At 46.8% G+C, this 14817-nt stretch overlaps 1 protein-coding gene across 1 annotated transcript in view; it reads left to right on the forward strand.

Moving 5' to 3' along the window:
- Positions 1-14817, forward strand: part of LOC133361814 (visual system homeobox 2-like) — a 39593-nt gene that overhangs the window by 17223 nt on the left and 7553 nt on the right. The window contains exon 4 of the mRNA XM_061580809.1: positions 13900-14080. Coding sequence (XP_061436793.1) covers positions 13900-14080 — 181 coding nt within the window. The remainder of the gene's footprint in view (positions 1-13899; positions 14081-14817) is intronic.

Below are 14817 nucleotides of genomic sequence, written 5' to 3' on the forward strand. Positions count from 1 at the left end.
GGGGTAGCAGCGGGAGTCTGCATAGGGGTAGCAGCGAGTCTGCAGGGAGGAGGTTACAGTAGATGAAGCAGAGAGTCAGAGGGGAGAGGAAGCTATAATAGCAGTGAATAGCCGGGGGCTACAAATACAGGAGTTATAACAGAGTGCCGTGTGGGTAAAGACGTGAACCTGAATAAAGACACGAAGACAGAAAGAAGTGTTCGAGTCCTTTTATTACAATAGTAATCTGATTTAATATAACGCATAGTTTTTACAGATATAATTATTATTTTAGAGATGTATGGGCATTATTTAATTATTTTACAGATTATTATTATTATTGTCAACATCATCGTTAACGTAGTCATCCTATGTCAAATATTCGCCCATGTGTAAACTGTGTGTGTGTATACTGTGTATACACTGTGTGTATGTATACTGTGTGTGTGTATACTGTGTGTATGTATACAGTGTGTATACTCTGTGTGTGTGTACTGTGTGTGTGTATACTGTGTGTGCATACACTGTGTGTGTGTATACTGTGTGTGTATACTGTGTGTGTGTATATAATGTGTGTGTGTATACTGTGTGTGTGTATACTCTGTGTATACTGTGTGTGTATATACTGTGTGTGTGTATACTGTGTGTGTGTACACTGTGTGTGTATACTGTGTGTGTATACTGTGTGTGTGTATACTGTGTGTATACTGTGTGTGTGTATACTGTGTGTGCATACACTGTGTGTCTGTATACTGTGTGTGTATACTGTGTGTGTGTATATAATGTGTGTGTGTATACTGTGTGTGTATACTCTGTGTATACTGTGTGTGTATATACTGTGTGTGTATACTGTGTGTGTGTACACTGTGTGTGTGTACACTGTGTGTGTATACTGTGTGTGTATACTGTGTGTATACTGTGTGTGTGTATACTGTGTGTGTGTACACTGTGTGTGTGTATATACTGTGTGTGTATACTGTGTGTATACTGTGTGTATACTGTGTGTATATACTTTGCTATAAAGAAGGCGCAATGCCCCAAACGTCGCCTATTATATATTACTCCCTTTAAAACCTTTAAATATGTTTTGATAAAAATGCGTGTTTACATATAAGCAAGTCTTGCGCTGTAACGGTCTTTGTGTTTATTACACACCCGTTGTGTGTGTACATATATATCTATACCGACACGTTATCGAGTTAATAGCCACTGTTACACTTGCTGCTGCTGCTTGCTGCTGGGTCCACCGTGAAACTATAGCCCCATGCTCCTTATGGTACAATTAATTATATGCTTGAGTATGATGGCACTATTGTTCAGGAGCTCGGTACCAATGCCGAGCTCCTGCTGCTGTTGCTGCTGCTGCTGGCCACGTACAAGAGGGCTTCAGCACCCACACAGAGAGAGAGAGTTCGTGTCGTTTCGCTGTTCCTCCTCCTCCGTTGGCCACCGTGGGTTTACTGCTCGGCACGGGCACAGTCGCAATCTCGTGGTTCGTGTCTCTTTTAGAAACATATTATTCATAATAAAGGTTTTAGGGTGAGATCGCGGAACAATAAATGTGTCGTAACCCTCCACCACCCGACGCAGCCAATAAGTAAAGAATTTGCCACGTAAATAAAACGCCATTTAGTTACTGCTTCAGCCCACCGTTGTGTTATCGACTTTCGCTGGTAATTACATCCAGTATCATCGGACGATTTGCCCCGAAACGTCGTCCTCAAATTGTAAATGTTGTGGATTTACTCTCCAACACACCGGTGGGCTGAAGTAGTAACTAATTAGCTTTTTGTTTACGTGACAAATCCGTCAATAAATTGTCTGTGTCGGGTGGTGGAGGGTTACGACGCATTTATTGTTACGCGATCTAACCCAAAAACCTTTAAATTTTGATTCAAAGCTTTCGTGACTGCAGGGATTCATATTCTTGGTTCTTTCGGTAAAGTCACGGACGGACACAATAATCCCCTGTGGGCTGGTGGAACCAGGTGGTTCCTACCAGTATTATAACATCTCAAGAACATGTATCAAACTACGAACGCACGGCAACGTATTTCTTTCTTTAATTAGGCATATAACGTGCGCACTCAAGCTATCGGAAGGGGACATTGAATTAGCATGATAGCTTTTTTTTTACTCCCAGTTTTAATGATTCCCGAGTAATTATATGAGGGTGCTAATGCCCCTGCTGTTAATGACATCCATATCTTAATCAATGAGGTCTATTTTACGTTCAATAGATTGGGATGTGCACATGTTAGGCTATCTGTAAGTGCGTACTGCCATCAAACGCGGGTGTGTATATATACATGTGGCGCATGTATATAGGTGCAGTATGTGAGTGTTAGCCGTGTGGGGAGCGGTGGTCTAGCGGTTAGCGCAACGCTGCGCTACGAACCTGGCGACCCAAGTTCGATTCCCGCTCACGGCCAACACCAGTGACGATTATCTGAACCGGTCCTGGGCCTCCCCTAGGTCGACTCAACCTCAAATGAGTACCTGGTGCGGTGTGTAAACATCGCTACTGGGGAGACAAAGGCGGTCGGGCGTGGTGCTGGCCACCCACCCCCTCTTGTGCCATTCCGGCCTTCATAGGTGCTCGCTAACAGCACTTGCCCCAACAATCTGTTAAGGCTATCCGGGGAAGTCTTTGTCTTTGTAAATAGCTGCTCGCTAAAAGCACTTGCCCCAACAATCTGTTAAAGGCTGTGGGATCTTTGATGTTCTTTTTTGTTGTTGCATTGAATCATGAATAGTAAATATTAATATACATCCCACTGTCAATCCACTGCTGGATGAACGCCTCTCCAATGCTGCGTCGGTCGAACGGAGGTTTTGCGTTGACCATACTTCACCAACGCGGAACGGTGCGGGTTGATGAAACGGGGAAAAGCCCCCGGACCCGTTCAGATAAAATGCGCCGCTGATGTGAGCCGCTGATGTGAGCCGTGGCCGCAAAATGGAACTCCAATTCCCCGTGTTCTTTGCGTAGTGTGCTAACTGCTTCGCCACCGCTGAACGCGATTAATTTTTGAGCGCGTAATTAATTAATCAATCACCGTGTGTAAATCTACGTGTAGCAAGTGTGTGTGCGTGTGCGTACGTATGTCTTCGTGTTTGTGTGTGTGTTTTTTTGTCTCGGTGTTCTTGTACATGCAAATAAACGCGCACGTGTATCAGCGCGTGTGTGTCCGTGTGTCTGTGTGCTTGTACGTGTCAATGTGTCCGTGTGTCTGTGTACTTGTACGTGTCAATGTGTCCGTGTGTCTGTGTGCTTGTACGTGTCAATGTATCCGTGTGTCTGTGTACTTGTACGTGTCAATGTGTCCGTGTGTCTGTGTGCTTGCACGTGTCAATGTATCCGTGTGTCTGTGTACTTGTACGTGTCAATGTGTCCGTGTGTCTGTGTGCTTGTACGTGTCAATGTGTCCGTGTGTCTGTGTGCTTATACGTGTCAATGTGTCCGTGCGTCTGTGTGCTTGTACGTGTCAATGTGTCCGTGTGTCTGTGTTCTTGTACGTGTCAATGTGTCTGTGTGTCTGTGTGCTTACACGTGTCAATGTGTGCGTGCGTCTGTGTGCTTGTACGTGTCAATGTGTCCGTGTGTCTGTGTACTTGTACGTGTCAATGTGGCTGTGCGTCTGTGTGCTTGCACGTGTCAATGTGTCCGTGTGTCTGTCTGCTTGCACGTGTGAATGTGTCCGTGTGTCTGTGCTTGTACGTGTCAATGTGCCCGTGTGTCTGTGTGCTTGTACGGGTCAATGTGTCCGTGCGTCTGTGTGCTTGCACGTGTCAATGTGTCCGTGTGTCTGTGTGCTTGTACATGTCAATGTGTCCGTGTGTCTGTGTGCTTGTACGTGTCAATGTGTCCGTGTGTCTGTGTGCTTGTACGTGTCAATGTGTCCGTGTGTCTGTGTGCTTGCACGTGTCAATGTGTCCGTGTGTCTGTGTGCTTGCACGTGTCAATGTGTGTGTGTCTGTGCTTGTACGTGTCAATGTGTCCGTGTGTCTGTCTGCAGAGTTTGCGAATGTACATCCACGCGTCCCACGACGCGAGTGGGCGGTTCCTCCCCCCAGCCCCTGCCCCCCACCAGCCCCCCACCAACCCCCCACCAACCCCCCCCCCCCACCAGCCCCCCACCCCCACAGGCACCACCACTCCCCCTGACCCCCAAACAATCCCCTCTTTCACCCCCCTCTAGCAACTCCCCCACCCCACGCCACACCCCCCCATCCCCTCCTCGTCTTTTCAATCTCCGCTCTGGCCCAGCCCTGACTGGGAAATTAACACTTTGTGCCCGCGTTTTAATTAGTTAAATAATTAGTTAAATAATTAGTTAAATAATTAGTTAAATAATTAGTTAAATCAGTGACAGGCGCTGGGTCCCCGGAGGCCGCCCTCGCTCGCAAAGCAATGGGACATTTCGGCAATTAGTGGTGGGGGGTGGGGGTGGGGGGTGCTGGTGGGAGGGGGGGTGGGTGCTGGTGGGAGGGAGGGGTGTTGGTGGGGGGGGGGTCTTGGTGGGGGGCGGGGTGTTGGTGGGGGGGGTCTTGGTGGGGGGGGGGGGTGCTGGTGGGGGGCGGGGTGCTGGAGGGGGGGGGGTGCGAGTGGTCGCGGTGAAGATGAGAGATTCTCGTGTTTTCGTTGTTGGTTGTTTTTGTCCAGATTTCTGTTTCCTCCACCACCGTTACGGTTTTTATGTTGTGTCCCTGCGCTCGTTTCTCAGCCCGCGTGTCCTGGAGAGGGTCGCGGCGGCAGCGTCCTGAGTAGTGGCGGTCCACACCTCCCTCTCCCTGGCCACAGACTCCAGCACTACTACACTATACACTGCATTATACACTACTACACTATATACTACTATACAATATACACTACTATACACTACTATACACTACTATACATCAATATATACTATACACTACTACACTATTACACTATACACTACACTATACACCAGAGGTGGGACAAAGTCATTGTTATGCAAGTCCAAGTCGAGTCTGAAGTCATCAAATTCATGACTCGAGTCTGACTCGAGTCCAAGTCACATGACTCGAGTCCACACCTCAGAGGTGGGACAAAGTCATTGTTATGCAAGTCCAAGTCGAGTCTGAAGTCATCAAATTCATGACTCGAGTCTGACTCGAGTCCAAGTCACATGACTCGAGTCCACACCTCTGCTATACACTACTATACACTATACACTACTACACTATACACTACTACACTATACACTACTATACACTACTACATTATACACTACTATACTATACACTGCACTACTATACACTACACTATACACTGCACTACTATACATTACTATACGCAACACTCATACGCGACTACACACAGACTCGTGCTGCCGCCAGCAGCAGCAGCGTGCCCTGTACCCGCCCCGGGGGGGAGGGATGGGGATCTTCTCCCATCGCCGTCGTTTCATTTCTTTATTCCTCTGCCTTTGCTCGTCATCGCCGCGAGCCACCCCAGGGGTCAACTCTCGCAAATGAGACTCCTCTATCCCCCCAAACTCCCTCGAGCCCTCGCCACGAGCCTTCATCGACACGAACTCGCAGGCGGTGCCTTGGAGGTCACCGCGAAGCGTCTGCGGTTCGATTCCCTGCCACGGCCGATTGCGAGCGGCGGGTGAAGATGCCTCACCCGGTGCTGGGCTTGCCACGGGGGGGTCGACGCCTTCGACATTCGAACGGGGACCTTGGTGGAGCGGCCCTAATAGGTTGCTCGCTAACATCACTTAGCTCAAACGTATTTCGAAAGGCTATTTAGAGTCCGGGTTCTGGGACACGAAATATTTATGTGTGTATTCATAATAGAGGTTTTTTTTTTTGTGGGGGGGTGGTGGTGGGTTAGATCGCGTAAATATATAAATGTTGTGTCGTTAAAACCCGCCACCACCCGACACAGCCAACTAGTGAGGGTTGTCACGTAAACAGAACGTGGCCAATTCGTCACTAGCACAGCACTAATGTATCGTAGTGTAGTGTATAGTGTAGTGTACTAGTACAGTACTAGTGTATAGTAGTGTGTAGTGTATAGTGTAGTATACTAGTACAGCACTAGTGTATAGTAGTGTATAGTGTAGTATACTAGTACAGCACTAGTGTATAGTGTAGTGTATAGTGTAGTATACTAGTACAGCACTAGTGTATAGTAGTGTATAGTGTAGTGTACTAGTACAGCACTAGTGTATAGTAGTGTATAGTGTAGTGTACTAGTACAGCACTAGTGTATAGTGTAGTGTATAGTGTAGTGTACTAGTACAGCACTAACCAGTGTGTTGGAGAGCCAAGCCACAACATTGACAATCTGAGCACGACGTTTCGCCAGTAATTACAACCAGCTTCATCAGGCGACAGCCAGATTCGTGGAGAAATCCTCCCGTTTCGTTCCTTATATACAGACGCGTAGATGTGGTGACCACGCTTCTGCGCTCTTGCGCAAAGTAGAGGGGGGGGTGGGGTGATTAAGATATTTTATTTTTCTCACGCGGCACACCACGTCGAGCATACCCCTCGCTCACACGGCCGCGACTACGAGTCACGTGCCGCCTGCTCCAGACCACCTTCCACCAGGGGGGGGAGAATATTCAGTATGAAATGAAGCATCTTTGTTTGAGGGAGGAGGAGAGGGGGGTAGAAGCTGTTGGTTGCGTTGAGTGGCTGTTAAGGGGCCGTCCATAAATGACGTCACGCACCTAGGGGGGGTGGGGTCAGACATTTGTGACGATGTGTGACGAGGGGGTGGGGGTGAGAAATGTGACGCCACATCAAAATTCACAACTTTAAATAAATATAGAATCGTTATAACAACACTAATCGTTATAACAACACTCCTACAACATCGGAGTGCAGCGCCACATTCAATGCGCACTACAATGACAATAATTTAAAGCGATTTGAAGCATGTTTTATTTTCAAAATGTAAATATGGTTGGGGGGGGGGGGCAGAGCTTTGTGACGTCATATTTGAGGGGGGGTCTGACTTTTTGTGACGCCGTTTGACGAGGGGGGGGGGCAAAAATCCTCCAAAATCGCGTGACGTCATTTATGGACGGCCCCAAAGGATGGGAGGAGTGGTTGGGGTGGCAGAGTTACAGTGGTGGTGGTGGTGATGGGGAGCAATTCTCTCACTCCCTCAATACGAAGACAAAGATCCCCCGTATAGCCTCAGCAGACTGTTGGGGCAAGTGCTGTTAGCGAGCACCTATGAAGGCCGGCACGGCACACGATGGGGTGAGTGGCCAACACCACGCCCGGCCGCCTTTGTCTCCCGAGTAGCGATGTGTTGTGCACACCGCACCAGGTAATCATTTGAGGCTGAGCCGACCCAGGGGACGCCCAGGACCGGTTCAGATAATCGTCATTGGTGTTTTCCGTGATCATACGCGTACAAAAAAAAACCTTATAGCCTTAGACTGTGATGGCAAATTCTGTGAGCGAGTAGCACCGATGAAGGCCGTCACCGTACACAATTTGGTGGGTGGCCGAAACCACTCCCGGACACCTTTGTATCCATAGATGCAATGTTTTTTTTTGTTACACATCGCCCCAGATCGTCATTTGAGGCCGAGTCGACCTAGGCGAGGCCCACGACTGGTTCAGACAATCGTCACCGGTGTTGGCCGTGAGCGTGAATCGAACTCGGGCCGGCGGGTTCGTAGCGCGGCGCGGCGCTAACCGCTGCACCGCCGCTCCTCTGCTCTCTCACGACGACCCCCCCCCTACCCCCCGAACAGCAGCCCCCCACCCACTGCACCCCCACTCCGTGTGTGCCCGCGGTAATTTCCCGTGGTAATTGCCACGCCGCCGTCCAACACCGCTCCATTGATTTGAAGGCAAATTAATTTTTTTTTCTTCCTTTCCACCTCTTGCGCTTTCCGAGAGCAACCGAGCGGGGAAAAGGCGGCGGCGACTGCTGCTGCTGCCCATAATCTTGCTGCACTCCTCCAGCCAGCTGCAGTATCATCATCAGCAAGCGGCTGCAGTATCGTCATCAGCAAGCGGCTGCATATCATCATCAGCAAGCGGCTTCAGTATCTTCATCAGCAAGCGGCTGCAGTATCATCATCAGCAAGCGGCTGCAGTATCATCATCAGCAAGCGGCTGCAGCAGCGACAGTAAGAGACTAAGAAGCAGCAGCAGGAACATCATCTGCATCAGCAGCAGCAGCTACACAACTCTAACGATCATTCTCAGCAGCAACGTAAATATAGTTTTGTGTAGCTCCATAGAACATCATCTTCTCCATCCTCTTTAGTTCTTTCGGTAAAGTCACGTAGGTATAAAATAAAATAACATTTATATAAAATAAAATTATATAAAATAAAATGTATTTTCTACCTACGTGACTTTACCGAAAGAACGTAGGTACAAAATAAATTGTATTTTATTTTCTACCTACGTGACTTTACCGAAAGAACCAAAGAGTATGGATTCCTGCAGTCACGAAAGCTTCAAATCAAGATCTTCTCCATCATCATCATTATCAAACAGCAGCATTACTATAATTACCTCGTGTTCCATTATCAACATCAGCAGTAATCATCATCATCGTAACAGGAACCGGTGGTTCTTAATCAACACCGTATCGAATACTAAATGACCGCGTTGGCAATCTTCGTGGTCAGCAGCAGCAACAGCAGCGACAATCATCGCGGTCGACATCCAGGGCGCAGACACCTGCCACCACCACCGTCGCCCATAACTCCAATCCCTCAGCCCCCATCAGCGGCGTCTCGCGTCGCCTGTCAATGCCTCCCCTGTGGCTCCCTCCCACCTCCCTCCCTCCCACCTCGGTTTGCCGAAGCCAGCGCGTTGCCATCTGTGGCTATGCCAATCTGTTTCCCGTCTCTGAAGACCTTTTTTTTCAATTAGAATAAAAATAATAATTTGGGGGTCGAGTCAGCCACGTGCCCCACACGGGGAGTACAGCGCCGAGGGTCAATTGTGCGAGCCGTGGGTGACTCTGTGTGTGAGTGAGTGCGTCACCCAGCCACTCACCCACCCGTGCGTCACCCACACACTCACCCACTCGTGTGTCACCCACACACTCACCCTCTCGTGTGTCACCCACACACCCACCCGTGCGTCACCCACACGCTCACCCACTCGTGTGTCACCCACACACTCACCCTCTCGTGTGTCACCCACACACCCACCCGTGCGTCACCCACACGCTCACCCACTCGTGTGTCACCCACCCACTCGTGCACCGTGCCGGCCTTCATAGGTGCTACTCGCAAACAGCATTTGCCCTAACAACAGTTTGTTAAAAGGCTATATGGGGGATCTTTGTCTTTTGTGATTGGTGACTTGTGTGCTCTGTGTTCGTGGTGGGTGAATGGTGTGTGTGTGTCCTGGGTCGATTCAGCCTTAAATGAGTACTTGAGCCGGTGGTGTGTTAAAACACAACCCATCAGTACCTGGGGAGACAAAGGCGGCCGGGAGTGGTGTTGGCCACCCGCTTCCTTGTTGTGCAGAGCAGGCCTTCTTCATAGGTGCTCGCAAACAGCACTTACCCCAACAGTCGGTTACATGCCATCCGTGTGGTGTGTGGGGGGGGGGGGGTATTTGTCTCTGTGGTGGGTGCAGTGTGTATGTGTGCATGCGTGCGTGTGTGTCTGCTGTGGATGTGTGGAATGAGTGGCTGGTCTCTTTGTGGGCGTGCCGTGGTGAGATTAGTGCATTAATCAGAGTGATGTAGGTTTCATTATATATTCATGTTATTCTTTGTATACATCAGCGGCAACAGCGGCGGCCTGATCTATAGCTCCGAATATCATAATCTCAAAACAGTATTTTTTCAGTGAGAATAAACAAAGACCCCCCGTATAGCCCTAACAGACTGTCGGGGCAAGTGCTGTTAGCGAGCACCTATGAAGGCCGGCACGGCACACGAGAGGGTGGGTGGCCAAAACCACGCCCGGCCGCCTTTGTTTCCCTCGTGGCGATCTTTAAAAACCGCACCGCACCAGGCACTCATTTGAGTCTGAGTCGATCTAGGCGAGGCCCAGGACCGGTTCAGATAATCGCCACCAGTGTTGGCCGTCAGCAGGAATTGGTCGCCGGGTTCCTAGCGAAGCACGTTAACCGCGAGACCACCTGCCCCCCCCCACATGTTTGCAGTGAACGACGCATGTAATACCAACATTATTATTACATTTGTGTTGTTGTTGTTGTTGCTATTAGTGTGTGTACCTTAACGTACATACAATATCGTCATTATCAGCAGCGTCAGCAACAAATTAAACTAAAACTAAATTATTTTTTTCTTTTACCACAAATGATAGCTCAGCCAAATACTCGAAACGCACGTTTCTACATGTGGAGGGGAAAACCGGATGACCCGGAGAAAAATCCACGCGACCACGGGGAGAGCGTGCAAGCTCCAAATATACAGCAGGCGCCGGGGTCGGAATCGAACCCACGAGCATCCGTGTATACCAGGCGAGGTAGTTAACATCTCGCCACCGTGGCTGCAGCATTATCGTTTCAAAATGGTATCCCATGCTAAAATATCAATATTATTATCTCAAGGATATTATGATAGGGAGCTCGACAACACAGAGTCGCGTGTAAAAAAGCACACAGCCTCTGTGTTTTATGCAAAAACGATCAGCATTTCAATCTAGATTTGATCAGCATTTCCTGAAGAACTGCATTGTGGTCCTCTAGTTTTAGATCGTCAGCACAGTAAAGTTCAGCAAATGTGACAATGTGGCAGTAGTGATGCAGTGATAGACAACTGGACATCTGCGAAAAAGAGCTTCATGGCTCATCGGATTCCTCCAGTATAAAAAAATATTCTAATTCCGAATTACAGTGGGCTAGTTTCGTCCTAAAAAGGACTCATCAGCGAACTATAATTCATAATTCAAAATAAACCCAACACAGTAATATTCATCATCATCATCACCATCCAAGTAGTAACATAATTGTGTAATTTAGCTTTATAAATATCCACACAACAAAATATCAATTGGCTGAAATGTGTCGATGGCGGTTGACTTGCTTGTGTAAATGTTGTTGTTAAACGCGCGTTGATGATACGATAAGAAGATTGGCATGATCCGCCCTCCACGCGGTGCCCAGTTCGTCACGGAGACAACACATTCAATGCGTTCCGAAAACGCGTCAGAGGAAACGGACGTCTGATGAGCTTTGATTGATTTAAATGATTTATTTGATTGATTTATTTGATTGAGTAGAATTCCAAGCCAAGGGACCCATTGGCCAAGCCGTTAACGAAGCCCGCCTCTATCTTCATTCATTGCCATTCGTTTGATTTCGTGGGGGAATTCGACCCCGGTCAAAGGAAGACTCGACTCTCAAACAAACACACAAACATCTCTCGTAAAATTTAATTCTTATCAGTCTCCAACACTTCTTATCCACCCGAATCTGCTCGAAACATCGCCTATAATAAATGTTTCCACATGCAGTGTTATTGACGAATGTGTCTAGTTTTGCTCTTGTTTTCTTCGGTTTTTTCGGTAAAGTCACGTAGGTAAAAAATTAAAATTAATAAAAGTAAAATAAAATAAAAATCACGACGTTTCGGAGGCAACACAAGGTGAACATGGTAAACATGTTCACCATGTTTAGTTGTCACAAACCATAACAAAGGTTCACCCTCTTTAGCCTCACCCTACCATATGAATAAAAAGTGTGCTGTACTTGGCCCTTCCCCCCTCTCCAACCATTATATAAACGGAGTGGTAGCTCCTGCAATCTCTCATTTACTTGATACAGCTGTCGTGGCTGTGACGGTTCCACATGAAGACGGAGGCTTGTGTTGCCTCCGAAACGTCGTGATTTTTTATTTATTTTACTTTTATTAATTTTAATGTTTTTACCTACGTGACTTTACCGAAAAAACCTAAGAATATGAATCCTTGCAGTCACGAAAGCTTCAAATCTAGAATTTGCTCTTGTTATTTTGCGCGTATCACGGTGGGCGCGACGCTGTGTAGGCATTCATCCATCAGTGGATAGATCGTTGCTGATGATTGACGACGATACCGTGTGCATGTTTGTGTTTGTCCCGAACTTGCGAGTTGCTTGCCCTCTCCAGACTGGGGCATTTCGACTATCCTTCACTTGCACGTGTGCACGTTCACCTTAACGGCGCCATAAAAACCCCGTCGCACGGACAACGTGACATGACCAGCAGATGGCAGTACAGCAGCGGGCTCTGTCCACCCATTTATGATGATTTCGTTGAAATCGAATACTGTCGTTTGAAATCCTCGAGAATGTAGGATATTAGATTTAGATTTAAAGCTTTCGTGACTGTAGAGATTCATATTCTTGGTTCTTTCGGTAAAGTCACGTAGAAGGGAAATAATAAAATAATAAAAATTAAATATAATACAAATACAATTCTCACGACGTTTCGGCCACAACGCAAGCAGCCGTCCTTAGGTGAAGAACAGAGCTGTCGGAAAGACAGCGTCCTAATGAGGACCCTGTGACTTTACCGAAAGGACCAAGAAAAATGCAGAATATATCAAACCTGTCAACCCCTCATCAGTCCTCTACCTTATTACACAACAATTCAGAACTTACTGGTCACCCCGTGCCCTTAGAAATCTCAACGTTCATCCTATAAAGTTCCATCACAAGGGAGAAACACAAATAGACAAAATCATTGGTTTGTGCTCGAATTGAAACGGTCGTACGCCGTATGCACCTGAAAACTCAATTTCCCTGTACAGGAATACGGGGTAAACCGTACGGGTTGACAGCTATGATGTATTGAGGTATGATGTATTGACACTAATATCTCACAATGCATATTCTCCTGCCATTTGTATTATTGCTATACAAAAAAAATAAGCGAGCAGATTGGTTTTAGTGCTCCGAGTACAGGCGGATATTGAGAAAAACGTTGCATTGTTGAACTTCTTTCGCACCGTACGTAGCCAACTATGCTCATCGGAGGAGGGATCTCGATCAGTAACAGTCGTACATAATAGTGTGCGTAATAATCATGATGATGATGATATAATGATGATGCAAATAATGATAATTATAATAATATAAGAAATCTTCATAACGTAAAAATATAACACGTAATAATGTACATAATGATATAATCATGATAATAATGATGATAATTATACACAGCAAGAATTTGATTTCTTTTTTTCTTGCTGTGGTTTTCCCACCTGATGATGGTTGCTTGTGTTGCGCCCGAAACATCGTTATTTATTTTATTTTATACCTACGTGACTTTACCGAAAGAACCAAAGAGTATGGATTCCTGCAGTCACGAAAGCTTCAAATCTAGATAATGATGATATAACAACGATTCTAATGATATTAGAAAAATGTTGATAACATTTATGATAAAAAATATAATGATTACAACAATACGTAATAATGTACATAATAATAATAACACTGGTCAACAAAAAAAACTGTGTTTTTCTGGCCTGGACATTTGCAGCTGTTTTAGACTAATTTCAGGGTGCTGATTCCAAATCTGATCTCAGATTTGCTCTATCACATCTCATTTTTATGCTATCGGCATACCCCATTTTCATTGATTTCACCCGAAATTAACTACGTCACTTATGATTGCAAGTTGTTGCGAGTCAGTGACTGCTTCATATGTTAAAATATGGTGCTGTATTTTTAGGATAGTGTGTTTATAATATCATTTTATGTAGATATCCACATTTACTTAATATTTTTCTTCCGCAGTTTTTATTGAAAATGCAATATTTGATATCTCAAAAACCTAATGTGATAGACAAAAACTGACGCCAGATTTGGAATCAGCACCCCAAAATTACATTCAGGCCACTACGTCTGCAAATTTTGCGCGCGTTACAAATTGAACTATTATTATTATTACCTTATGCCACAACAAGTGTGTTGACCAATAAAACGTCGCGCCAGGTGTGGTTCCAGAACCGCCGGGCCAAGTGGCGCAAGCGAGAGAAGTGCTGGGGCCGCAGTAGCGTCATGGCCGAGTACGGCCTGTACGGCGCCATGGTGAGACACTCCATTCCCCTCCCGGAGTCGATCCTGCACTCCGCCAAGGACGGGGTCATGGACTCGTGCGCGCCCTGGCTGCTAGGTGGGTGACCGTGCCACACACACACAAAGACAAAGACCCTCCGTATAGCCTTAACAGTCTGTAGGGGCAAGTGCTGTTAGCGAGTACCTATGAAGGCCGGAACGGTACACGAACGAGGGGGTGGGTGGCCAGCAACACGCCCGACCGCCTTTGTCTCCCCAGTGGCGATGTTTACACACAAGGCTGAGTCGACCTAGGTGAGACCCAGGACCGGTTCAGATAATCGTCACTGGTGTTAGCCGTGAGCGGGAATCGAACCCGGGTCGCCAGGTTCATAGCGCAGCACGCTAACCGCTACACCACCGCTCACACACACACGCACACACGCACGCGCACACACACACGCACACACGCATGCGCACACACACGCACGCACGCACAAAGTACCAGGGCAGGTTGAATCGTTCAGATGATGTCCCTACCCACACCCCGACAATACACAAGAATATAGAGATGCAAAAAGTGCTTGCGGTAATTCCGCGATATGCGTTTATTCGATTACAAACAGAGAAGCTTCAAGGTATAACGAACTTGGGATGTATTGCCATTATTTTACACAGGAAGCTAAAAGGCTAAATAACAAATGAATACGCTAAAATTAATAAAAAGACGTGTATTGATCTAAAGTACTATATAAATAAGAATACAATTATAATAAGATGCATTATTACTAGTTTTTAATGACATACTTGTACTGGTAACAACTAATATTTTTGTTTTGTTTTACCCTTTCGTTT

This window comes from Lethenteron reissneri, chromosome 8 (genome assembly GCF_015708825.2).
Source record: "Lethenteron reissneri isolate LAM-NWPU_2019-01 chromosome 8, ASM1570882v1, whole genome shotgun sequence".
Classification (NCBI taxonomy): Eukaryota; Metazoa; Chordata; class Hyperoartia; order Petromyzontiformes; family Petromyzontidae; genus Lethenteron; species Lethenteron reissneri.